Genomic DNA, 26,796 nt, shown 5'->3' on the forward strand with positions numbered 1-26,796 from the left:
AGTCATACATACAAGAGCTATTTTGATGCCAGAAAAGAAATGTGCATTATGGGAGTATCCTAGGAGATAGAGCAGCTTGTAATACTTGCAGAATGGATTACCTACAAAAATAATGCCAAAAAACAGGGTAGCATGCAAGGGAAAAAAATCATTCTGTCTGCTTAGAAACTGCCATATTTTCCAACACTTAAAAACCATGAGAGTGTATTGGAAACTACTGGAATTGAAGCCAAGACATCCAAATTAGTTTGTGCTCTTTCAGTCACTTCGTATTAGTATTCCTTCTATACAGACATTATTAATCTGATGGGTAACAGTTCACATTTATCCCGGCAGACACTGTTGATACTCCCAAGGTCTATGCAATACTTTCCCCAGGTACCCACCTGATCACTGGGTAATTTTTATCCCTACCTTATGTCCCATCATTTTCTAGAAAACTCAGAAATGAACTCCTTCCACTTAATAACTAGCAAATAAACATATTAATGAAATCATTGTGTAAAAATGTGAGATTGGTCAGGGTCTAGGAAATAAGATAAAATAATATAACGAATAGCTTTGTGTCTGTCACCAGCAGCCTCTTTTCTTTTGATCTTTTTTGTTAATAGAAATAAACATCCTACACTCTTTTTTAAGTTTGCAGAATATGGAGATCTTGAGGAACTGGCCCCAGGCAAATTTCAATTTGTGCCCGAGAACCGGAGGCATCAGGTACAGTAAGACTTAAGTTAGCAAAGAAGAGCCCAACCACTTACCCCCAGGTGGAAGCATTGTCAAGGTGAAATCAAGTGAGGCCTCCATAGAGCTGTCTGTGAGCTCCCATACCATAGTGGTCATCTTAGTCCCTTAAAGGATACATAGTTATGTGTTTTCTTCAAATTTGAGGATTACAGGATGATTTTACTGCCTGATGAGGAATAATTCCCTCCTAGGAGGGTTTTCCCACTGCAGCCACATGTTCTCTTTCTTCTGGTCACTGCTCTCTTGGGTGCCTAGAGAGCATGGGAGTGACTCAGAGAACTGGCCACACTGAGGGCTGCCCCTGGAGGCCACCAGCAGCAGCGCAGACAAAATCCTCTCATTCATGCCATTGAGTTCTCCAGGAAGCCAGGAAGAGTTTGGCTTCTCCAACCTATATCCTGAGAAAAGAGGTATTTTTGGAAGCGACCCTAAGCTGACTGATGACTTATTTTGTGTGGGTATTAATTTCTGACTTTCCAGAAGTCCAGGGTTTTTCCCGTTTATTTTTTGATTTTTTGTTTATTTATTTTTAGACAGAGGGGAAGAGAAGGACAAAGAAAGGGAGAGAAACATCGGTGTGTAGTTGCCTCTCGCATGCCCCCAACTGGGAGGACCTTAGAAATCATGGTTTTTGTAGACTAATAATATTAAAACCCAATAGGCAAACCCTCATATCAGGGTCTTCATCCACCCACAAGAGAGAAAACTTCGTCATTGAGAATTGCACTCAAAAAATCTAAAAGTAGGCAACTCTTGACCTCAGTATGTCACATAATACCCCTTAAAACCTCAATTCACTCCAAATTGGGAAAGCTAAGCCTACACCTGACAAATTATTTTAAAATCCATCAGACATTAAATGTTTATCCATCACTGTAAACCCATTCAGATTTCCATGCCCAAGACAATCTTGCCTGTGAATAATTCCCTGGCAGAGCTGTTAGATTATAGAATTTTCCACATGGCAGTCACCTTGCTTAGCTCCACCAAGGAGGAAATATGTAAAGATCCCTACTCTCATGCAGCTTAATCTAATGGAGAAGACAGACATGTATCCCAACTGTCTTGCATTGCAGAAGGGCTATGCTGCTATAAAATGCTTAGTAAAGGAAGCTTACCTACCCTGGGAGTGACAGGGGGTCAGAGAGAACTGCACTGAGAAAATTCTGCCTGAGCTGAGATCTGAAGGATGATTAGGAATTGGTGATATCAAGGTAGGGGACAGAGGTGACCTGGATAGTGGAGTATGGCAGACAATTGGGATGGCATGTCCAGAGCCCCGTGGGAGAAAGGAGCACCCAAACAACCATCCAACTGAATAAAGAAATCAATCAGACAAATAAGATAAAGGTGCTACGTGCTACTTGGCATGAGTTTGGTAGAATATTTTCATTTAAGAACATTTGTTTCAGCATTATATAAAAACTGATGTGTATGCAACACAAAAGAGGCTGGGAGATTTTTTCAGAGAAATACATCAGTGGGAACTAGTCTTTCAGAATGTTTGATATTTATATCTGGGCTCCAATGAATGAATTACAATGCAGTATTAAAGAAACTTCTGAGAGAAAGCAGTTTTTACCCTCAAGGTAATCAGTAACACACTTTTGAAGAATGATTATCTAACTTCTTTTCACAGAGAAGTGTTTCTGGAGAATCTGGAGAAACCATGGTAAGTTTGCTTAGATTTTGTTAAAAATTGATGTGTGAATGATTTTTCTGTTACCTATTACCTAGAAACCAGTACTGTTGCCTCCTTTGTCTCCATCACTGAGAGCATTTACCTGACTTTCGAAATGTCCCCTTGCCCAATTCTGTTTGGAAGAGTGTCTCAAACTCAGCATGAAAGAGAACTGTGAGCATGCAGCCAGGAGAGACGGCACCAAGAGCTGAGAATGCCCTTTCTCTTTATTATCTCAAGTTTCACCAACATAGATTTCATCCAAGCGTATATATTTATTCCAGCTTAACAGTTTTGATTTAAAATATGACATCTCACAGCTTTAGAGGAAAAGGAACTCTTAAACATGAAATGACCCAACTCCCTAAGATTTTCAAAGCCATGCTTCTTATGGCAAGAAAACTTCAAAAGGAAGTGGTTTATGTTGGCTTCCTGCTCTGAACTGACAGAAATGGTAAGAAGCACAGGTTTAAGGTGTAGGAAGGACAAATAACTTAGCCTGGGTTTTCTCGTAGCTGGAGGTGAGCTGTGTATCCAGTTGGAAGGTTTCATTATGAATGAGAAAGTTTGGGGGATGACACCTGGTATTGAAATAAGCAAATCCCATTTTAAAAAAAGCAAAATCTAATAGGGCTACCTAATTGCCACAGCAATTCTCGGGCAGCACCTCAAAGATGTGTGTTTGTAATCCGTTGCCTCTGATCATACTCATAGTAAAAAACTATGGGGCTGCCTTAAATGAGTAGAGAAAAACCAGCAAAGAAGATTCAGAATGTCACACCAATAATTGAATCAAAATGATATTGTCATTGCTGCTCGCACCCGTCAGCATTGTCACATTTTGTTTTAATGTGGGGAAGGATAAGAACACAGGGGAAAGATTAAATTGCAATGGATAAAATCAAAGACAGTAAACAGTGATATGGGGACCACGTGTGTCTTCCACCCCTCTGTACTCCTGGCTGTACCCCACTCTGGAGGTGCAGCCAAGGTCCCCGTCCCGCATTTCAATCCTGTGCCCTATTTCTCACTACGACCCTGCATTTGAAGTTATTTCCTGGACTTTCTCAATCCAATCTTGCTTCCCACAACCATTTTATACTTATGTTCTAACTTTAAAAAATCATTTTTAATAGAACTTACAGAGCTGAAAGGCATCTCAGGATAGCTCAAAATAAAGGCAGATTTCTCCCTGGGGTGTGTTTCAAGCTAGGATAATGCTTTATAATACCTGAGATATATTCATATGCTTTACATGCCCTGGGCTTATTCACAAGAAAATGTATTGCTCTTTACATCAAATATATAGTGAAGTTCTGTGTAATTTTTCTCTGAGTACAGTTACACTTTCTTGCCAATTACAGGAAGATGTTGACCAAATAACTCTTTATAGCTACAAAGTCCAGTCCACTGTCACTTCCCGCACGGCCAACACCATGATCCAGACCAAAGTGGTGAACAACTCCCCACAGCCTCAGAATGTCGTGTTTGACGTGCAGATCCCCAAAGGGGCCTTCATTTCCAACTTCTCCATGTGAGTGCTTCTCCATAACCAGGAACTGGGTCTGCTGTCCTCACAGAACCACCATTAGAATGGACCTCATTGGCCCATTGCTCCATTGGTGCTCATTCTCAGGGCTTTGGACCCACAGGAGGTCAAGGGCCATTGTGAAGTGAGTCTCACGACTTTGTTTCTGTTCAAAATATCATAATTTGTGAAGAATTTGCTTTTCTTTTCTAATAAATTGAAAGTAAACTTAAGCTATCTCTATAGTAATAACCTCCCACTTACTTGCACTTTAATGTACTTTCTTGGGGGGACAGAAATATGAGTTGCCCTGGCTTCCACAAAACCATACGTGAGTGTGTGCAGAGCAGTTCAGTGTCATCTGTCATATGTTTTTCCATGGGTAAGAAAAAAATGAGACCCACTGATTAAGTTCAGCCATCTGTCCAGTGATTGACTTCTTCTATTTTACCACTGACAAGTGAGTTATCCAGGCTTGACTTGATTGCCTCCTTAATGACAAACTCACTATTTTCCATGGCAATCCACTAAATGTTGATAGATCTGTTAGAATTATTTCCTATATTTAATTGAAGTCTGTTCCATTTTCTGCCCAATGAATATACAATTATTTTGGTCTCCCTCAACACAGGGCTGAATTTGCAAGACCAGTGAAGATAGTTGCTTATATAACCACAGTTTAATAGGGGTTGTGCAGATCTCCATATCCAAAATATTTCTTCTGCCTTTTTATCAAGCTTCCAAACCTTCTACCATCAGAAATGATTTCCTTTTGTCTTAAATACTTTTTGGTCTTAGGACCTTAGTATGATTTGATAGAAATAGTGCTAACCTGGCCACATGAGGTCCAGTTCTAACTCAGTCTCTGACCAGCTGTACGATCTTGAACAAGACACATGTCTCCTTAGCTCTGATTTCTCTCATCTATAAAGGCAAACCTAGACGTGTGCCTCAACAAGCATACTATTGGCATTTGGGAAGGGAAAATTTTTAATAAAATTCTCCCTCACATTGCAGAATTTCTGGCATTTTTGGTGCCCTCCCATCATGCCAGTAGTACTTTGAGTCATCAGAACAACCAAAAACTTTGCCACATAATTCGAAGTTCCTTCTTGGGGAAAGATACTGTCCATTTGAGTGCCATACGCTTCCTTGCATTTCTAAAATTCTGTAATTCAACTGCTCTGATGAATCATTTCTTGGTATGGATTAGATGACAGCCAGCTAAAATTCAGATGAGTAGAATGGAGATGCAAAGAGAAGACAGAGATCCCCAAGGGAGATGTTAGTGGGGTAAACACAAACTTTGCAAAAGGGTCATTTGCCAACACCTTTCTCCAGCTTTCTTTACTTTCTGCTACCCTTGTAGGAGAGCAAAATGTCCCTAGGCTGTGGCAGATTCTTGACTCATAGAAGATTGATTTTATAAACCAAATGTAAGCCAGATAATATGACTTATCTCTTACCTCTCCTAAGCACATTTGTGATTCAAAAGAGATACTCAAAGCAACCTAAGTGCCCATCAATAGGTGAGCAGATTAAAAAAAAGATGTGGTACATATATACCGGGTCCAGCACAAATAACGCCCCTTTTTATTACAAAATCATAAGCATGTAATTCTGTAACATAATAATATCATACTCAAGCACACTATGTGACATTTTAGGATAAATGTTCAAATTAATACTATAAGTTATTACACCCATATTGTTACCCTACCAACCACACTCAAGCAGGTCTTACTTCTGCTGGACCCTATACAATGCACTATTACTCAGCCATAAAAAAGAATGAAACTTTACCTTTGGTGACAACATGGATGGACCTAAAGAGTATTATGCTAAGTGAAATAAGTCAGACAGAGTAAGACAAATTCCATATCATTTCACTTATATGTGGAATCTAAAGAACAAAATAAATGAACACACAAAATTGAATCAGACTCAAGAGGCAGAGAGCAAACTGACAGTGCCAGAGCGAAGAGGGGTTAATGGACTGTTTGAAAAGGTGAGGGAATTAAGAAGTACAAATGGTCAGTTACAAAATAGCCACAGGGATGTAAAGTACAGCATAAGAAATATAGTCAATGATATTGTAATACCAATGTATGGGGCCAGGTGGGCACTAGACTTATAGGGAAATTACTCTGTAAGTTATATAAATGTTTATTCGCTATTCTGTACATCTGAAACAAGTATAAAATAATATTGAATCTCAACCATAATTTAAAAGATATAAGGCTTTTTTAAACAGACACCCAAAGAAAACAATGTTTAATCTGAAGGGTAAAATTTGAAAATGAGGAAACTTTTAAAATACAAACAGCAGTAGTGAGGGAAAGCCTTTAGGATGGGAGTCTACAGGTCCCTCTTAAATCACACTCGGATAAAGGGACTCCTATGTATGAAATATGCAAATGTCTTTCTTCTCTTTTCCTCCAGATACAAAAGGATCAGTGCCTTCATTCAGTAAATCCATCTGGTTGTCACGTTTGCTTGGTTTTTGTTTATTTGTTATTTTTGTTTGCTTTACTATTCAGACCAACTGGTACCTTTCTGTCATTTGCTAGGAGTGTAGATGGCACCACATTCACTAGTTCCATTAAGGAGAAAACTGTGGCCCGGGCACTCTACTCACAGGCAAGAGCAAAAGGCAAAAGCACCGGATTGGTGAGGTAAGGGCTGGACAGCAGATCGAAGCCCTCCCAACTGCTGTTCCCGCTCACCCATGCCCCCTCCCCCAACACCCCCATCCCTTCCTCAAGAGCACAACAGGCCTGGAAAAACACAGGCTTTGTGGTCAGGTGGTAGAGTTGGGTGGTCCAGTTTCTATTCCTTAAGGCCTCTCTGCAACAACTGAGCTTCCTTACATAGCCTGCAGTTCTGTAGTTAATGTTGACTTGCTAAAGTCAACTACAGAAATATTGGTGATCTGGTGACAACACTCAGCACAGAGAGCTGACCTCTGATGGATGCAATTTGAACTGTGCAGGTCCCCTTATGTGTGGATTCTTTTCAATAGATACAGCAGACCCTTCACATCCCCAGATTCAACCAACCTCCGGTGAAAACAGTATTTTGGCATTCCCAACCCTAGATCCCTAATCCAAGATCAAACATACTGTATTTCTCGCATAGTTGGTTGAATCCGCAGATGCAAAACCGGTGAAGTAGGAATGGGGGACTGCAGAGTCAAAAGTTACGTGTGAATTTCTGCTGTGCTGTGGCCTGCATTGTTTGAGGGTCAGCTGTACACAGAAAGAAAGATTTGGAATTTGTTTTAATGATTTATTCTGCCTTGTTTTTATCAGGTTAGCCCTTCTCAGTATCAGCTACTTAGCTTAGGTTATGCTTATTTTGTTCTCCTTGTACTCTTAAGACACTGGGAATGCCAAACTGTCTGAAAGCCTCTTGGGAGCAAGAAACTTCAAAGATTCTTCTTTCAACCAATCACTTCTCACACTGCGTATATCCTGCCACCTTTTTTTATTCATCTCCTCTTCCTCTTCTACATCCCCAAATTTACTTTTACTTGAAATTCTTCTCATTTCACCCATGCCTTCATTCATTCAATGAAAATTCGTTAAGCTCTGAACCCAGCTGACAGCAACACCGCAACAAACATTGTCGGCTGGCGAAGGAGACAGCCAAGGAACCTATAATATAGAGGTGGTGTAATATATATACATTGTAACATATATAATTATGTATTATTACATACAGTGTATGAGGGGGGACCTCAAAAACTCAAAATTTATTTATAAAAGATTGTGTATTTATTCTTAAATGTTTAAACTTCAGTCATCTTCAAAGCACTCTCCATTTGATGCAGTACAGCTATCAAGATATTTTTTCCACTGCTCAAAACAGTTTTTGAACTCATCAATTTTGATGCCTTTTAGTGCTTCTTCCATTTTTTGTTTCACCTCTTCCACATCAGCAGAATGTTTCCCTTTGAGGACTTTTTTCATCAGGGAAACAAACATATAGAAGTTGCTTGGGGCAAGATTCAGTGAAAAGAGAGGGTGGGGCACCAGGGGTCATGCCATTTTGGGTCAAAAACTGCTGAACACTCAGTGCAGTGTGGACAGGTGCACTGATAAATCACTCATTATGAAATGGGCAAACACGTTGAAAGAATCTTTTTAAAAAGTTCACTAAAGCCAAACACAGCCTCTTACAACAACTCCTGCTGGTACGCTGATACAGATGGGTTCCTAGAACACTCACCCAGAAAGGGAAGCCTGTCCTACAAGGTCCCCCGCTCCAGAAGATAATTCTAGTTTGGGGGGTCCCCCCTCATATAATGGAGTGAATACTAACGTAGAGAGGTTACAAAACCCTATGGGAGCTCAAGTGTACAATTCTGTCTGGGAGACCAGAAAAGTCATCACAGAGGACCTGATGTTTAACTGAAAGCAAATAGATTGTAAAAATGTATCCAGATTTAGGAAGCAGAGAAAAAGTTCCAAGCAGAGGGAACAAACACCTCCAATGTTGATCCAGGTTAATAGGTTCTTTTATCTTTAGGGTATCATTTTGCCATCTTTACCCATCCCTTTGACCACATTGTCCACTCATCAGTTATTTGTTCCTCCTACAAATACTTGTGAGTAACAGAAGCTCTTCTAGGTACTGCAGTTACAACAGAGACCATAGACCTCACATTCTAGTCCTCTCCCCAGGTGAGAAGACTGCTCATCGCCGCTGCACTTCCAAGGTGTGCACCATCCATGCTCATGTTTTTCCTCAGGGACCAGATATCCCAGGGCGACTTCCCTGCAGTACTTGCCCAAACCCCCATGGGCTCATTATCACAGTCTCACCCTGCTTATTTAGTCATTTAATTTTTAAAAATGTTCATTGTGTATCCTGATCCTCAAATCACCCTCATTTGATAATTTCTCTTTAAAACTATAAATATTTCAAGATCAGTGATGGTATTAAACTTAATATATTCATGACTAAATAAGACCTTATCCTGGAAATACATACTGAATTTGATGAAATAATAGATGTCTTCTCTCTAGAGACCTTCAGAAATATAAAGCATTCCTAGAATGAGTCCCCAGTGCAGCAGAGGAAATGCGTGCTGCCTCGGAGTCATCTAAACTTTGGTTGGAGTCTCAGCGCTACAACTGAGTAGCTGTGTGGTCTTGAGCAGGATAAATGAGGGTACCGATACCCATCTTGCAGAGCTACTTTGCATGCTATGATGACAAATGTCAAGTTTCTGGCACATAATAGGAATCAATAATTGGTAGCTTTTTGCAAATGTCCTTCAAATCTACAAGAAGTTCTAGAAGAAAAAGGTCAGGTAGGAGAGGAGACTAAAAGATTAATGGAATTAAATTTATATGGAGGTTTTAGTGTTCATTTTCATGCACAATTGAGTAGGTATGATGGCCCAAAAAGGCCTAGCTACCCTCTGCCTAGATTCTGGGTTTTATGCTTGGTTGTGCATGTGATAACTTCCATTGGGGGCTCGCATCTTTAGGAGCAATGTTCTTGATATGGAGAACTTCAAAACCGAAGTGAATGTCCTCCCTGGAGCAAAGGTACAGTTCGAACTTCATTACCAGGAAGTGAAGTGGAGGAAGCTGGGGTCCTATGAACACAGGATTCATCTGCAGCCAGGACGTCTGGCCAAACACTTGGAGGTAAGCATGAATTTTCAGGGTGTGCAGTGACGCCATCCTCTTATGGTTCTGTTGTTCACCACCCTTTGTGGTGTTGGATGCCACTCAACTTGGCTAGACAGGTGTACTGGAAAGGTTATAGGTGTGGAGTCCACCAGGCCACTTCCTTACTGATTTCAATTCCAGCTCAGCCTCTTATTAGCTATGTCGGTTTCCTAGCGCTGCTGTAACAAATGGCCACAAACTGGGGGCTTTAAACAACAGAAATTTATGTTCTCACAGTTCAGGAGAAGTCTGAAATAATCAAGCTATGGGTTGGGCTACACTCCTAGAGGTCCAGAGGAGAGTCTGTGCTGTGCTTCTTCTGGTGTCTGGCAGCTTCTGCCATTGCTTGACTTCTAGCCTCACAGCCACATTCACTCCAGTCTTTGCTTCTGTGGTCCCTCACCTCCTCTGTGTGTCCTAAATCCCCCTCTGCCCTTTCTCTTATAAAAACAGTTGTCATTGGATTTAGGACCCACTGGATAGTACAGGATGACCTCATCTTAAGATTCTTAATACACCTATAAAGACCTTTTTCCGGATGAGGTAACATTCACAGGTTCCAGGGACTTCTTGTAGACATTTCTTTTGGGAGACTGTCATTCAACCCACTACACCAGCCTTCTGACACAGGACAAGTTATCCTGAGTGTCCATGTTTTCATATGTAAAAAAGGTATTATCACATGTTTTGTCATGAGGCTAAAAAACAGTATGAATACAGCAATGTCAACTGAAAAGCTGGAGCTGACTGAAGCGCTTGAAAGTCGAGAAGCCGAGAACGAAGCATTAAGAGCTCGGGCCCTGGGTTTGCAGCACGGCTTGTCCACTTACTAGCTGGTCACTTTGAATCTCTGTTTTTTTATTTGTCAAATGAGAAATAAAAAAATAATAACAATAACAGATAATAATAATATTGGTGAAAGTTAAATGAGGTTACATATGTAAATTGGTCAGCATAGCGCTTAAATTATACATAGAGAAATGGCAGCTATGACTGACTATGCTTTTGCCAAGGATCACCAAGAAGGATTCCCTCCTATTAGCTCTGTTCAAAACAAGAAGACAGAAAAGGAATAAAAAGGCCCAGGATGTAGGGAAAATGGTCTTCTATTGGCAGCTCTACAAAGTATACAAAGAATCATTCAACAATGGCTTTTCTCCTCTTTTTTTTGTGTGTGCTAACAACATGAATGCTCTTAAATGGGATGGGATGGGATGGGATGGGATGGGATGGGATGGGATGGGATGGGATGGGATGGGATGGGAAGGAATGGAATGGAATGGAATGGAATGGAATGGAATGGAATGGAATAGAATAGAAGAATAGAATAGAATAGAATAGAATAGAATAGAATAGAATAGAATAGAATAGAATAGAATAAATTAATCCTAGAGAAATGAAGCAATAGAAGGTGAATACTGAGTTGCCCAAAGGGTCTTTAGCCTCCATGGTGAAATGCATCACATCCCAGGGAATTTAAAGAAGGTGCAGAAGTGATCATGGAACCATGCTTGGTCACCTTTGAGAAAACTTAAAGAAGAGTAGATCAGCAGAGAGCTTAGCAATTGTAGTTCTTGCACAAAAGGACTTGAAAGATATTTTGATGCTTTGAGTAATTTTCTTTTCCATCTCTAGGTAGATGTGTGGATTATTGAACCTCAGGGATTGAAATTTCTTCATGTTCCAGACACATCTGATGGCCATTTCGATGGTGTTCCAGTCATATCTAAAGGACGCCAGAAGGTAGTCACATCACTGCATGTTGCAGAGAGTCTAAGTGGCCTCCATACATGGGTTCTGCTCTCCTCCTGTTTCCTGGGGAATAGAAGAGTGGTCATGTGCTGAGCTGAGGGAACTATATGAAAGAGCAGTGATCCCTGAGCCAAGTCTAGGGTCTCCCAGAGTTTACACAAAGCAAAACTCCCAATGGTGTCATTGTATTTTAACCAGTGACTGTCCCTTTTGGAGCTTCATTTCTCCCAAGCCATCTGCTTGACCAGTAACTAAAAGACAGCTTTCACATAACATATGGTGGATTTACATTAATCAAAACAAGAGATATTCAGCTTAATCCTCTCTTCCTTAACACCAATAATAACCAACTCTGGAGGAGTCAAATTCCTTCAAGCACCTTTCAAAATTAGAGCTGGTAGCCTTTTCTTCCATGGGGGAATAGAGGAATTCTCTGAATCTCTTCAGAAAGGCCTGAAACCTGGCCAACAGCCCCACAGTCTGCCAAACACTCCCCTCAGGTACCTTGGCACCGCCCCTTCCATCAGTAACCGTACCGGTGATGCTGCCTGGGTGCAGAATGGCCATTGGGCCATACCTCTTCTCCTGTGGACATGAGAAGGTGCAACTGTCAACCCCTCACCTGCAGAGGAATGGGGACAGGGATGGGTCTCTGACAACTCTGTTCTTTCCAGGCCCATGTGTCCTTCAGGCCCACAGTAGCACAACAAAGAAAATGCTCCAACTGCTCTGAAACTGCAGTCGACGGAGAGCTGGTGGTATTGTATGATGTGAACAGAGAGGAGAGCGCCGGGAAACTCGAGGTGGGTGAAAACAGACTGCTGGACAGCCACGTCTCTGAGGCCAAAGAAGTATCTCTTGTTGAACAAACTCCCTGGCCTCTGGGTAGTTGTCAGCTGCAAGGCAATTGTCAAGGTTGCAAAAAAGGGACTGAAGTCATATTTCCATGTTTCTAAACATATCTTTTCACATCAAGAAAACTGAATAAAGGGTCATTAGGTCTCATGTCCTTGTCCTATAGAAAGGTGATTCTAGGCCTTACATGAAGAATAATAGAAAATAACAAAATGGGAATTTTCCATAACCTTTCAAGGCCCTTTGCAACTAGACTATCAAAGAAAGTGGTCTTGGGGCTAGAAGGAAGGCACAACCAAAGCTTAGAGAAAAATCACGGCCAGGGGTGAATTCCAAGATCAATGTTCATTTTGAGATTTCCTGGAAAGTGTCCTTTCCTTTTTGTCACATCTTAAGTGTGTGTTTATATTTCTCTTGTGCCAAAATACAGCCCTTAGAGGGTATCCAGAAGGCTGTGCTTCTCTCCAGGAACAGGGAGATAGGAAGTATTCACAGCTACATACCCTACACGGGAAACCTATACCATGTTTGTAGAAGCAGCCAGAGAGCAGTAGAAAGAGAATGAGGGGAGCCAATCATCACAGCCTGTAGCAGGCGACAAAGAGAACAGTCAAGCATCCAGCTGGAATGGCCTCCCTTTCACCTCAGGAACAATCTGAACTCTCTGGAGTGCCCATAAATGTCCTTTATGATCTGCCCTGTTGACTCTCCACCCTGGTGCCCTAGATGCTTGAATTCTGTGGCCCCATAGTGCTGAGCAACTTACAGAGCCCCAGGCATGCCATATTCGCTTGCAGCATCACTGAACTGTCTGAAACTCTCCGTCCTAGCCCTCCCCATGCCCAACCTGGCCCAGACCCCATGCTGGCAGGCTAACTCCAAACTCATACTCAAGTCAGTATAGATGCCATTTCCTTGGGAAAGACTCCCCTTTCTGAATTAGATGCTACTCCACTGGCCATTCGTGGAGCCTTTATATTCCTGATGGTAGCACTTAACACTCTGAGCTATAAACTGCCTCTTTACTTGTCTGGACCCTCCACTGGCCCGCAAGCTCAGGAGGACAGGAGCTCTGCCTGATTCACCATTGGCTTCAGGGTGCCTGGAGCAGAGGCTGTCAGTGAAGACTGGGAGGAGTGGAGGGCAGTGAAAGAGGACAAGAGAGAAGTGAAACACCCTGGGGAGGGCTGGGACCTTCACAGGAAAGGAAGAAGGGAGACACTGATGGATGCCAAGCTGCCATTTCTGTTCCCTTCTTTACGACTGTGCTGTCTCCTGCTCACTGTGAGTCACCTCTCCTCTGTTAGTCCCCAAACTCCTATTTTCCTGCATTCCAAACATTGGTAATGGTTTGGTCCACAAATATGTTCTGTTTTTTAGGTATTTAATGGATATTTTGTCCACTTTTTCGCTCCTGAAAACATGGACCCAATTCCCAAAAACATCCTCTTTGTCATTGATGTCAGTGGCTCAATGTGGGGAGTAAAAATGAAACAAGTAAGTACCCCTTGTTGTCATGGCATGTGGGACTCCCTACCTTCTTTGATCCCCTCCCAATGGAGTGATCATTCCAAGCACCTTACACCCAGGCTTGCCTTAGACAGCTCAGGTTGCTGTGACAAAGTGCCACAGACTGGATGGCTTATAAGTAATAGAAATTTAACTCAAAACTCACCTTTGTGAAAAATTTTATCTCAGTACAAACTCTTCTCATCCTGATCATGCTTCTGCTTGATAGTATTTTGGTTTTTCTGCATAATGTTTTACCTTAATATCTTGCCATTTTTCACAAATAACTTGGAAAGCATATAAGCTTATCTTTCCTAATTATACTGCAATTCTTTGAGGGAGGTCACCGTGCCTCATGTCCTCCTGCGTGGAGCGCAGTGTAGGCTTATTTAGCATTAAATTATTACAGATGCCATTCTAAAGAACAAACAAGGAAATTTCTTATCTTATTCATCAATCCATTCATCTAACCAATTTGAACAACCTACTTTCTATTTATTCATTCACTCATTCATTATTCAACAACCATTTCTGACCATCCAAGTGTTCACTACTCTTCTAGCATCCAAAAAAAAAGTGAAATACATGGCCCCTGCCCACTGCTCATACTCCAACACTAGGTTTCTCAGCAATGGCATTATTGACACTTTGGATGTGATAATTCTTTGTTGGTAGGGACCACTCTGTACATTGTAGGATATTCAGCAGCATCCAGGGCCTCTACCCAGTAATTGCCACCCCCTCAGTTATGACAGTCAAAAATGTCTTCAGACATTGCCAAATGCCCCTGGTAGGCAAATTACCCTCAGTTGGGAACCACTCCCCTAGTACAACAGTTTATTCATTGCTTCCTTGCTTTATCCATTCATTTAACAAACACTTATTAAGCACCCACTATGTGTCAGGCACTTAGTTCCTCACTAACAGAATCGACCAAAAACATTTTTTTAAATTATTCCTGTCCTGGGCCCTGGCTGGCGTAGCTCAGTGGATTGAGCGCGGGCTGGGAACCAAAGTGTCCCAGGTTCGATTCCCAGCCAGGGTACATTCCTGGGTTGCAGGCCATGACCCCCAGCAACCACACATTGATGTTTCTCTCCCTCTCTCTCTCTCTCTCTCTCTCTCTCCCTCCCTTCCCTCTCTAAAAATAAATAAATAAAATATTTTAAAAAAATTATTCCTGTCCTGATGGAGCTTACAGAGCTTACATTTGGAGGGAGGGGGAGAGAGAATAAAGAATAAACATAATAAGTAAATTTAAAAGTATCTTCAATGGTGGAAAAGCTTTTTAAAAAGAAAAGGAAAAGACGAGTGTATTAGGAATCAGGAATCCCATTGCAGGGAGGTATTGGTGGTGATGGGCAGTAGTAGTTTAAGAGAGTGGGTGAGAAGATAGACTTGGGAAATACATTTGATTTGTACGCACCACTAATGGGGAGCCTGAAGTTTGTGATCCTTAACTTAAAGTAAGACTAGTCAAAGTGGTTGTGCATAATCAATAAGTCAGTAAGAGTTTTAAGTCTCAAAATGCAGACAATCCATGTTCAGAATAAGCGGGAAGTACATCTGTGTTGATGGAGGTGGATTTCAGAGGTTTTTTGTAAGAATTATAGCTTGAGTCAGTACTTGAGGGATGACTAGGGTGAATTCTTCATCTTCTTCCTTTCTTCTCAAGCTCAGAACTTATTTAATAAGACCCTTCTTTTTTGTCTTTTGAAATAGACAGTGGAAGCAATGAAAACCATACTGGATGACCTGAGAAGTGATGACCAATTCTCTGTGGTTGATTTCAACCACAATGTGCGAACCTGGAGAAATGATTTAGTCCCAGCTACTAAAACACAGATTGAAGATGCCAAGAGGTATATTGAGAAAATCCAGCCCAATGGAGGTGAGTAGGTTTCGCCTAAAGCCTAGTGAGAAACTTCCATAGGGTTTGAATCTTGATTCACTGAAGAAATATCATTTCCTACCACAGTGCTCTTTGTACCATTTGCAACAGTCTGTCTTAAATAATATTTATTATTAAATGATGAATACTAAGTTCATTGCAAAGGTACAATACACAGTCCATTTCATACAAGTTTTTAATTGTTCCTACCTTCCTCAGAAAAGAGTGTCAGTAAAATAACACTCGCCTTCTCATTACTTGCACAGCATAAAATATAACTGTCCACAGAGTAGTGTCCCAGTCTGTCAGCAGGGCTGGTCTAGGCACCTTCAACCTGGTGCTTAACCAAGTGAGACTGTGCTTTGAAATGGCTAACTCATCCTTAAGGCAGTAGTTTACTACAAAGAAAATATTTTACTCCCCTGGAGATCTTGACCAGCTGGGCAAAATTGATGTCACTTGGAAAGCCATCAAATGATTTGGGTATCGAATAAATTATTCTTGAGTAATCACCAGATTGATGAACCTGAACCCAAGATGTGATTGTTTCTGTGCAAAGGAAGAGCATATAACAGAATGAGCACATTATATTATTACTTTACCAGGCACAAATATCAACGAGGCACTCCTGCGGGCCATCTTTATTTTGAATGAAGCCAATAACTTGGGAATGTTGGACCCCAACTCAGTCTCACTGATCATTTTGGTTTCTGATGGTGACCCAACAGTAGGCAAGTAGCACTTCAATTGTCTACTACAGATATTTTTACTGTTGTTTCTTGGGAACATGATTAGTTTACAATGGGAAGTCTAATGGCATTAACGTGAATGTCTAAACCATTTTAAACCCATGCTTCCTAAAATAAAGACTTCTTTCGACCTTGAAACATTCATCCTGCTTAAACCAGTGTCCAGATATTTTTTTCAGTGATGCCCTTGAATGTCTGGGTGTCACCTCCACAATGTGGGGAAATTTTAATTTTAACTATAATTGTATGCTATGATGATTGCTAGTGCATACTAGTGAAATGCATTTATTTCTTCAGCTTAAGGTGTGTGAGGTGATGAATGGAAGTGTGTGTGATGGGCATTGGTCCCAGATCTCCAGTTGTGCCTCTGGAGTCCTCAGTAATAAATCTTTATTGTCCTCCATACTTCCCCTCACCCTGCCCATTTCCTCTCTGCAACCAGAGAAACTACTGTCTCTGATATAGCCTATATTTTAAGCATTTTTCTTATCCACAAAATAGCTCAACATCTGCCTGCTTCTATCATGTACTATTATTTTTATTTGTTTTGTTTGTCTCTTTACGCTGATGAATATGAGGAAGAATGAGTGAGTGCTCAGTTATGCCACTGTCAGTCATGTGGATGACGACTGTACCTAACCTGTGCCTGGCAGCTCCGGGGGAGGAAAACCAGAGACGCGGGCATGACAGTGGCGCCCGAAGTTTAGAAAGACAGAGAACGACCATTTTGTTAATGGGGAAAGTAGAATGGCAGTTGTTATGGATTTGTTGCAGATTCAGTGGAGTTTTTTTTCCCCTTGGGTCAGATTACTTGAAAAAATCAAATTTTAGAATAAAATAATAAGGAAAAAAAGGAACTATAGTAAAAAAAATTAAGTCTGTTTTTTACTCCTGTTCCTCAATTATCCAGCTCCTGTCCCCAGAGGCAGTCACTTGTCACCAATTTCTTGTGTATTTTTCCAAAGATATACTATGCATGTCTGCATAATATATATGTTTACATGCACACATACATGTGAATACATACACACACATACATACACATAGGCATACATATATAAATACATATACATATTGTTTTCCCCTTTAAAAATGTGTCTCTGAGGTTATTCAAAGTAAATACATAGAGTTGCTTTGTTCTTTTTAATAACTATAGTATTTCTCAAATTGAATGTACCACAATTTAACCAGTCTCCTCTATTGCTGTACATTTGTTTCTAATATGTAGCTGTTTCCAATTATGTTACTATGTACTATTGCCCATACTTCATTTCAACATGTATGAGTACATCTGTAAGAAAAATTCCTAGTAATTGAGTCACTGGATCAAAGAGTGAGTTTTTAATTTTGACAAATTTTGCTAAACTGCTCTCCACGGATTTTCCAGAAACTATAACACTGCCTCCTCCTTTCCATCCTTTCTGTCACCATCAATTTTAGGTGAACTAAAGTTGTCAAAAATTCAGAAAAATGTGAAGCAGAACATACAGGACAACATCTCCTTGTTCAGTTTGGGGATAGGATTTGATGTTGATTATGATTTTCTGAAGAGACTGTCCAATGACAACCGTGGGATTGCTCAAAGGATTTATGGAAACCAGGACACTTCTTTCCAGCTCAAGGTAACATTTTTTTCTGTTCTTTTTTTGTCTTCACTCAAAAATCATTCAACCAGCACTATCTGATACCTAAAAGTAGATATCCAAATTTGAGCGAGAATTGCCATTATTTCAGCCGTATTTGGTTGCAGGAATAAAGAGTTCATTCCTTTCCCGTACCCCTCCACGCTGCCTGTGCGCATCTGCATGGGCTGTGAGATGAGAAGCGAGCGGTGAAGTGGGGGCGCTACCCCACTCCCGGACAGGGTTTTCCGAGCCACCACCAGAGCGCTGTGACTCTGCTGTCCTGCCCAGCAGTGGATCCCCCTTACCAGCATGACCATGTTTTTTTCTTTAATGTACACTGGATCTTGCATTTTAACTTTTTGTAATGAAACACAGATCAAGATGTAGCCTGTAAGTTGCCTTAAACATAAAGAATATGAGTTCCTTATTTATTTTGACTAAATAAACAAGAAAAAATGTAGGAGAAGAATAGACTGTACCCCACCCTCTGTCAGTACCAGGTACCATATGTCAATGGTGGACATCATATTAAAACTTGGGGACAGAGAGGGTAAGTTCTAATTTGGGATCTATCAACCTAGCTGGCTTTTCTGATTATGAGTGTCCCATTAGGTTTTCATGCTGGTCATAATAGGGAAAAAAAATCCTGGGCTCCTAAGTCAGTGGTAATATTCTTAACGAGTCTTTATCTTCTCTGTGTTCCAGTTTGTCTGATAATTGTGAGAATTTTCCTTGTTCCATAGCTCTCCACATAGATCCTGTGAGAATAAAAGATGTCTCTTAAGCATTTGAAGAATCTCAGAGAAAAATGCTTTAGACCTATAAAGTGATATCAAAGTAATGATTTCTCTGGTTCTTTTTTGTTGTTTTTCTTTGTTTTTGTTTTTTATGAATTGTAGAAATTCTACAACCAAGTCTCTACTCCATTGCTCCGGAATGTTCAGTTCAACTATCCCCATACGTCAGTAACGGATGTCACTCAGAACAATTTCCATAACTATTTTAAAGGCTCAGAGATCGTGGTGGCAGGAAAATTTGACCCTGAAAAATCAGCGCAATTACAGAGCATTATCACTGCAACTTCGGTACTTCAGCTTATCTGCTTATTCCAAAAATACTAACTGGTCCTCTGGGTACCATCCATCTTGTGTATTAACAGGCTAACACTGCATTTCAAGAACCATGCATGTGCTGGTAAAATAAAAGCAATAGTGAAAGGGAAGGCATGACAATGTCTCTGCCATCTTCCCAACTGTTGTGTAAATCCTTACCTTTTTCATCCCAGACCAATCGAGAACTCCAGAAGTATGCCCTTAACTTCCTCTTTTGTATTGCTTTGATATATTTTTCATTCTCCTTAAAATTGCATAGTACTCTGGTTCACTCACAGTAGGTAGGTATGAAAATGTGACTTGACTAACTATAATTCTGCTCTCCTGGTGTCTTTGAACTGAACCTTGCATCCTCCAGGCCAGCACAGAGTTAGTCTTGGAGACCCTGGCTCAAATGGATGACTTGGAGGATTTTCTATCAAAAGACAAGCATGCAGATCCCAACTTCACTAAGAAATTGTGGGCCTATCTGACAATCAACCAACTTCTAGCTGAGAGGTAAGAACTGCATACACCACAACGATTTGCAAAACTGGAAGATTTGCCTTGAATACTTGGGGTAATACACAAAAAGATTAGAATGAACAAAAGCCAAAAATTGTCATGGGGCTTGGATTATTAATTTCCACTGGTTCCTAGCACTATAACTAAAGCTGAGTTCACCATATTTTATTTTGTTTTGAGGTAGAACATACATAAAATAAAGTGTGTGAAGTACACTGATTTTAAGTGTACAGTTAAATGAAATTTCATACACATCACCTATGTAATTGGTGCCCGGATGCAGATATGAAAGGCTTCTTTCATCTCTGAAGGTTCCCGTGTTCTCCTCCCACTCAACCCCCACCACCACCTGCAGCAGGAATCACTGTTCACACATTTGTCACCATTGATTAGTTTTGTCTGCAGTTGGTCGGGTTATGGTCCAACGAGAAATCTATGATTATGTGAATATGGTATCACATCAGGAAGGGCTCCCTAATAGTCATCTGTTTCATCTCTGGCTTCTCAGCTGAACTGCATTGAAATTGTCCAATATAAAAACTGTATTTCTAGAGCAATGGATGGTTCTTTGATCACCTGCTTTGGAGTTACATACAAGTGTTGGATAAGAAAATTACTATTCTTGAGCCCACTCTACCTATTCTATCAGATTCTCAGAAAAATGGAACAGAGTCACCTGAACTAGGTTGGAGGAAATAATATAACTACTCACAGAGAAAATCTGTGATGTCAGTAAGATTATAAACAGGCACGCGGCTGCAAGCTGTGGCTTTGAAGTGAGTGAGAAATACTTCTGCCCCTATACAGAAGCACATTGGATGCAGTTAAAGGCAGACAGAAAATTGCTGTGAAAGTTAAATATTGATTTTTTAAAAAACAATCCCTGTAAAAACAGATCAATGTTTGCTGGGGTTGGAGGGTGTGGAGAATGAAAAGTTGGAGAATAGAGATTTTTAGGGCAATAAAGCTCCTCTGTATGACCCTATATTGTTGAACACATGTCACTATGCATCTGTCCAAACCCATAAAATGTGCAACTCAAGAACCAGCCCTAATGTCAGCGATGGACTTTGCATGATAATGATGTGTCAGTGTAGGTTCATCAGTTGTAACTAATGTACTTATGGTGGGAATGTTGATAATGGGGGAGTTTGTGGGTGAGGGTTATTTGGGAAATCTCTGTACTTCCTACTAATTTTACTGTGACCTTAAAACTGCTCGAAAAAAAATGAAGTCTATTTAAAAATTCCTTAGGATTGCATGACTAGATAAAACACTAAGTTCATTCTATTTTTCTTCGTGGCCCCCAGGGTCCTGGTTGTATACCAGAAGTGGGGGTGGTGGGACTTTAACTCAGCCTTAAAGTGACCCTCTGTAATGTCTCTGTTTCTCCAACGCAGAAGCCTGGCTACTACAGCTGCTGAGAAAAAGAAAATTACAAAAACAATCCTGCAGATGTCCCTGGAACATCACATAGTGACCCCGCTCACAGCCATGGTGATTGAGAATGACGCCGGGAACGAGCGCATGCTGGCCGACTCCCCTCCGCAAGACCACACTTGCTGCTCAGGTCGGTGTGTCGGTCTGGCGGAGAGACACCGCGGGCCAGCTTCCGCAGGCTGAGTCCGGGTCCACAGGCCTCTGCCCCTCTCCTACTCCCGCCCACCTCCAGCTCCCAACCCTCTGTCCGCAGAGCTCTTCTGTCAAATTACCTTCAGGACAGTTTATTGCCATGACCTTTGAACAGTTTCCCTCACATGTTTTCCAAAGGAATTTCAATAACTTGTATACCCCTTCATACATTTAAAAAAAATCAACATTAACATTTTTTCCATCTTATTTAAGTACTTGCAATGAATTTAATGTCTGGTCTTAAAATGAAACTGTGATATAACTCCTTTAAGTGTATCCAATGAAATTGAATACCAGATTTGACACTTACTATCATCCATTTAAAAAATATGTGAACAAATTCTATTTGCATTACAAGAAATTTCATATTGTTCTTTTTAAAATATTCTTATTTTTAAATATATTTTATTGATCTGGTATTACAATTATCCTGATATTTCCCCCTTTGCCCCACTCCACGTGGTACCACATCCCCTCCAGCAATCCCCCTCTTAATTCATGTCCATGAATTGTGCATATAAATTCTTTGGCTTCACATTTCCTATACTGTTCTTAACATCTCTCTGTTTACACTGTACCTACCAATTATGCTTCTTAATCCCTGTACCTTTTCCCCCAGTCTCCCTTTTCCCCCTCCCAGCTGATAACCCTCCAAGTGATGTCCATATCTATGATTCTGCTCCTGTTCTGCTTGTTTGGTTTGTTTTTTTAGATTCAGTTGTTGATAGTTGAGAATTTATTGTCATTTTAATGTTCATAGTTTTGATCATAGTTTCTTAAATAAGTCCCTTTAACATTTCATATAAGAATTGCTTGGTGATGATGAACTCCTTTAGCTTTATCTTGTCAGGGAAGCACTTCATCTGCCATTTGATACTAAATGATAGCTTTACTGGGTAGAGCAATCTAGGTTGTAGGCCTGCTTTTCACCACTTTGAATACTCCTTACCAGTCCCTTCTAGCCCGCAAAGTTTCTTTTGAGAAGTCAGCTGACAGTCTTATGGGCACTCATTTGTAAGTAACTCTCTGATTTTCCCTTGCTGCTTTTAAGATTCTCTCTTTATCTTTAACCTTTGCCGTTTTAATGATGATGTGTCTTGGTATGGTTCTCTTTGGGTCCAACTTGTCTGAGACTCTCTGTGCTTCCAGGACTTGTATGTCTATGTCCTTCACCAAATTAGGGAAATTTTCTTTTATTATTTTTTCAAACAAGTTTTCAATTTCTTGCTCTTCCTCTTCTCCTTCTGGCACCGCTATGATTTGGATATTGGTACATTTGGAGATGTCCCAGAGCCTTCTTATTTTATCCTTGTTTTTTTTAATTCTTTTTTCTTCTTGCTGTTATGATTGAATCCTCTTTTCTTCCTTATGCTCCCAATTGTTAATTTGACACTCAGTTTCATCCCCTCTACTGTTGGGAGTTCCCTGTAGATGTTTCTTTATTTCACTTAATGTAACTTTCATTTCTGCCTGGGCCTTTTTATGTTGTTGCCTTACTCAGTGAGTTCTTTGAGCATCCTAATCACCAGTATTTTGAACTTTGCATCTGATAGGTTGGTAATCTCCATTTTGTTTAATTCTTTTTCTGGAGTTTTGTTCTGTTCTTTCAAATGGGCCACATTTCTTTGTCTCCTCAGTTTGTTAGTCTCCTTGTGCTTGTTTCTGTGTGTAAAGAAGAACTGCTTTGACTCCCTGTCTTAGTGGTGTGGCCTATTATAAAGAAGCAGACCTGTACATTGTGTGGGGAGGAGCCTTAGGTGATCACCAGGGCAGGGCAACCCATGTCACCGCTTTGTGGCTCTGTGTGGGGGAAGGTCTCAGAGAGGGGACAAAAATGCTACTTGACTTTTGGAGGTTTCCCTAGGAAGAAGGTGTCTCCCAGGACCCGCCCTATTTCCACCCTGTATGCCACTTGTACCCTTTCAGCTGTTGCCCTAGTGCTGAATCCCAGAGCGGGGTGGGGATGCACTAAGTCCTAAGTGCATATGGGCCCTTTAAAAGGAGTCTCCTGATAATCTGGCAGTTTCTTCTGGTGACCCAGCCTCCACTGGTTTATACAGCCAGAGGTTATGGGGATTTATCTTCCTGGCACTGGAACTCTGGGCTGCTGGGTGGTCTGGTTTGAGATTGGGATCCCTCACTCCAGAGGCATCCCTCCCAATTTATACCTACCACACGTGAATGTAGGACTGCCCATCCCGCCCCCCTTGTTCCTCTGCCTCTCTGCACCACTCCCACAGCTCCATGCCACTCCCATTGCTCTGTGCCTCTCTGTGCCTCTCCGTGCCTTCCCACCTCCCTCTACATCTCCACCCCTCCTATCGGTCTGCGTGAATGTGGCTTCTTTAAATCCTTGGTTGTTGGACTTCCACATGAACTATATTTTCATTTCACATCTCTAGCAGAATCATATTCTAACATAATAAATTTTATACTTGAAAGTCTTTTATTGATCATCCTTCTCCTCTACAAGAAAAATATGTATGCAAATTTAATTTTCTCAATTTCTTGTTCCATAAGATTCTGAGTTTTGAAAGTTTTCTTCTGGATTGAGTTTTATGAAAACTACCATGAAAGATGGCAGTGTAGGCAGATAAAGCTTGCCTCTTTGCACAACTACATCAAAATTACAACTAAAATATAGAACAACCATCACTCAGAACCATCAGATAAATAATCAAGTTGAAAGGAAGTCTGACAACTATGGAATTAAAGAAACCACATCCACCCAGACTGGTTGGAGGGGGGGAAGGTAGGGGAAGATTAGAAATGGGCTAGTCCTACATCCACATATGGTAGATAAACATTTGAAAGGGATATCTCAGGAGCAAGGAGTCCCTGAGCCCCAAGCCCCACACAAGACCCCCCAGCCCAGGGCTCCAGTGCCAGGAAGATAAGTCCCCATAACTTCTGGCTGCAAAATCCAGCAGGGATTAAGTCAATGAAAGAAACTGCTCAAGCCCTAAGCAGTTCCTGCTAAAGAACCCACACACGGACTCACCTGCTTAGACTTACTCCTTCTGAGTTCCAGCACCAGAGTAGCAGCTTGAAAGGTATCAGTGGTATACAGGGAGAAACTGGAGTTTCTGCCATCAAGGTAAACAGAGGTCATTGTCCCTTTTCTAAACCTTCCCTCCAGAGCCAGCAAGGTGGTACCATATCTAAGACTCCATCAGCCTGGTTAACATTGTTTGACCCATCATGGAGATCCCCAGAGACTGCTCTGACCAACATACAGCCCCACCCAAGCTACTTTTCCATATGAATGGCTGGTCTTTGCTCATGCTTCACAACTTCCTAAATCCTATCAAACAAGCAACAGCAGGCCTTACTAAGCCCCCAACCCTTGTACTTCTTGCTAAGTGGCCCCAGGCCTGGCACTAACAGTGGCCAGCCTAGTTTCACAGTTTGGCTTCACCTGGGAATCTCCAAGCACAGCACAAGTAGCAGCCATCTCAGATTGCTTTATAGCTCAGACAGGGTGCCCTAGGCAAAATACATGTGTGGCTGAGCTTGGCCTGCACCACCTGGGAAACCCCAGGACCAGCACATCCAGTAGACAGCTACAGACTGTGTTGGAGCACCACCATCCCACCCCTGCATAGCTGATCCCCCATAGAGGGCAGAGATTGGCAGTCAGTGGTCACAGCTAGTCCTTACAGCTGACTGGCCTGGGTAAATCCCTCCCATTGACCTGCCAACAGCAACCAAGGCTCAACTACAAGAGGAGGGTGTACTCAGCTCACACAAATATTGCACCTTGAGTATCCAACTTGGGTGACAGGAGAGGCTGTGCCACTGGACCTTATAGGGCACCTACTATATTAGGTCATGCTACCAAGACAGGGAGTCATAGCAGCTCTACCTAATACATAGAAACAGACACAAGAAGGCTGCCAAATGTAGAGCTCCTTGCCCCTAGTTAAGGAGTAGTTACATTTAGACAGTCCTAAAATTACATTTGGCCCTTTGAAGGCAACCGCAAGGCTGACATGGCCCCCAGTGAAAATGAGTTTGACATCCCTGCAAAGGGAATGTTTTCTGAATTTTCAATTTTGTCCAAGTGAGATGTTAGCTATACAAGACTGGCCCAGGATTCAAGGAACTCTGACCTCTGGACTCCCAGTTACATTAGATTGGGACATCTAAATTTGTCTAGGTAAACTGGCATATCTAAGTGACACTGCATCACCTAAATAAAATGCCTAGGTGAGCTGGCATTTGCTTCTCAAAGACAGGGAGACTGACTGGATATCAGAAAGCAAAATGAACTTTTTGTAACCAATACGGGAATCTCTTTGGGAAACTAAACTGCTCAGATTGCTTTTTGGTGGGTAAATGGCCATGCATCAGGTAGGTGCCAACCGTAATCCAGGATTCTCCAGGGGTGGACTGGACATTATCTCTCCGGCCTGTACTGAAGGCATGAGGCCCTTCCCCCGCTCCATGAAACCGCCCCTCCTGCTGCAGATCCCAGCTCAGGTCCAAGACTCTGAGGAGGGCCTTATAACAAGCCCACAGCATGACGACAGAGAACTCAGGAATAAAAATAATAGGAGAAAACCTTATCTGAGAACATCTGGGGTCTGCATAAATCTTGGAATCGTAAGTAACTTACCTGGAAACTAATAGATATGGGTTTTTCTACCTAGGTGCTCTGTATTACGGCAGCAAGGTTCCTCCAACTTCACTCCCATCTTGGGTCAACCCTTCACCGACACCCAGGATCCCAATGCCTGTGGTAGGAGCTCCCGTGCTTGAGTCCACTCCTCCTCCGCATGTGATGAGAGGTGAGAGAACTGCGACATGGGTTCAAATCCCAGGTCTCCGTCAGATCATAATCTGCAGAGCACCATACATCAACAAAATTACTGTGTTCTGGCAAACTAGCTGACTTTTATAGGCATCACTGCCTTCTGTTGAAAGAAGATAACTCTATGTGTTAGTCAAAGTGTAGTTAAAACAACGGAAATTTTCATAGTTCTGGATGCTGAAGTCCAAGATCAAGGTGCCAGCAAGGTAGATTTCAGTATTTTGGCTTGTAGGTGGCCACCATCTTCCTGTGAGTTCACATGACCTTGGGAGAGAGAGAGACCAAAGGCAAACTCTCTGGTGATCTTTTTTATACGGACACTAAATCCAATCATGGGGACCCCACTCTCATGACCTCATCTAAATTATCTCCCACAGGTAGCCCATGTATAAAATGGGGATGTTCATACCTCCCCTGCAAGGTGGCTATAAGGTTCCTTCCTGGTTCTCAGTAGAAGCTGAAGAAACACGAGCGACCCTTATGCCCATGGACCCCAGCCAGACCCTAGGAATCTGTGAAGTTAGTCATGGGAACCTTCAATGTACTTTTCAGTGTAATCAAAATTTAGGCTGTGCAGATGAACTTAAACATGATGTTTCTTTCTGTTGCCTAGACCTGTATCCACTCAGTGTGACAGCACTGATTCTTTTGCTTACGAGAAGGTTTGATTGGTGGGATCAGGGATAAGTAAAATGGCAAAAACAATTGTTATCTTTA

At 41.5% G+C, this 26,796-nt stretch overlaps 1 protein-coding gene across 1 annotated transcript in view; it reads left to right on the plus strand.

Annotated features, from left to right (window-relative positions):
- Nucleotides 1-26,796, plus strand: part of ITIH2 (inter-alpha-trypsin inhibitor heavy chain 2) — a 33,965-nt gene that overhangs the window by 852 nt on the left and 6,317 nt on the right. Inside the window, exons 2-16 of the mRNA XM_028508052.2 lie at nucleotides 640-714; nucleotides 2,384-2,416; nucleotides 3,790-3,959; nucleotides 6,524-6,628; nucleotides 9,451-9,613; nucleotides 11,273-11,380; nucleotides 12,064-12,192; nucleotides 13,625-13,741; nucleotides 15,476-15,644; nucleotides 16,250-16,375; nucleotides 17,834-18,015; nucleotides 18,918-19,103; nucleotides 19,489-19,628; nucleotides 21,035-21,204; nucleotides 25,919-26,056. Coding sequence (XP_028363853.1) covers nucleotides 640-714; nucleotides 2,384-2,416; nucleotides 3,790-3,959; nucleotides 6,524-6,628; nucleotides 9,451-9,613; nucleotides 11,273-11,380; nucleotides 12,064-12,192; nucleotides 13,625-13,741; nucleotides 15,476-15,644; nucleotides 16,250-16,375; nucleotides 17,834-18,015; nucleotides 18,918-19,103; nucleotides 19,489-19,628; nucleotides 21,035-21,204; nucleotides 25,919-26,056 — 2,011 coding nt within the window. The remainder of the gene's footprint in view (nucleotides 1-639; nucleotides 715-2,383; nucleotides 2,417-3,789; nucleotides 3,960-6,523; nucleotides 6,629-9,450; nucleotides 9,614-11,272; nucleotides 11,381-12,063; nucleotides 12,193-13,624; nucleotides 13,742-15,475; nucleotides 15,645-16,249; nucleotides 16,376-17,833; nucleotides 18,016-18,917; nucleotides 19,104-19,488; nucleotides 19,629-21,034; nucleotides 21,205-25,918; nucleotides 26,057-26,796) is intronic.

Source organism: Phyllostomus discolor, chromosome 1, assembly GCF_004126475.2.
Source record: "Phyllostomus discolor isolate MPI-MPIP mPhyDis1 chromosome 1, mPhyDis1.pri.v3, whole genome shotgun sequence".
Lineage (NCBI taxonomy): Eukaryota > Metazoa > Chordata > Mammalia > Chiroptera > Phyllostomidae > Phyllostomus > Phyllostomus discolor.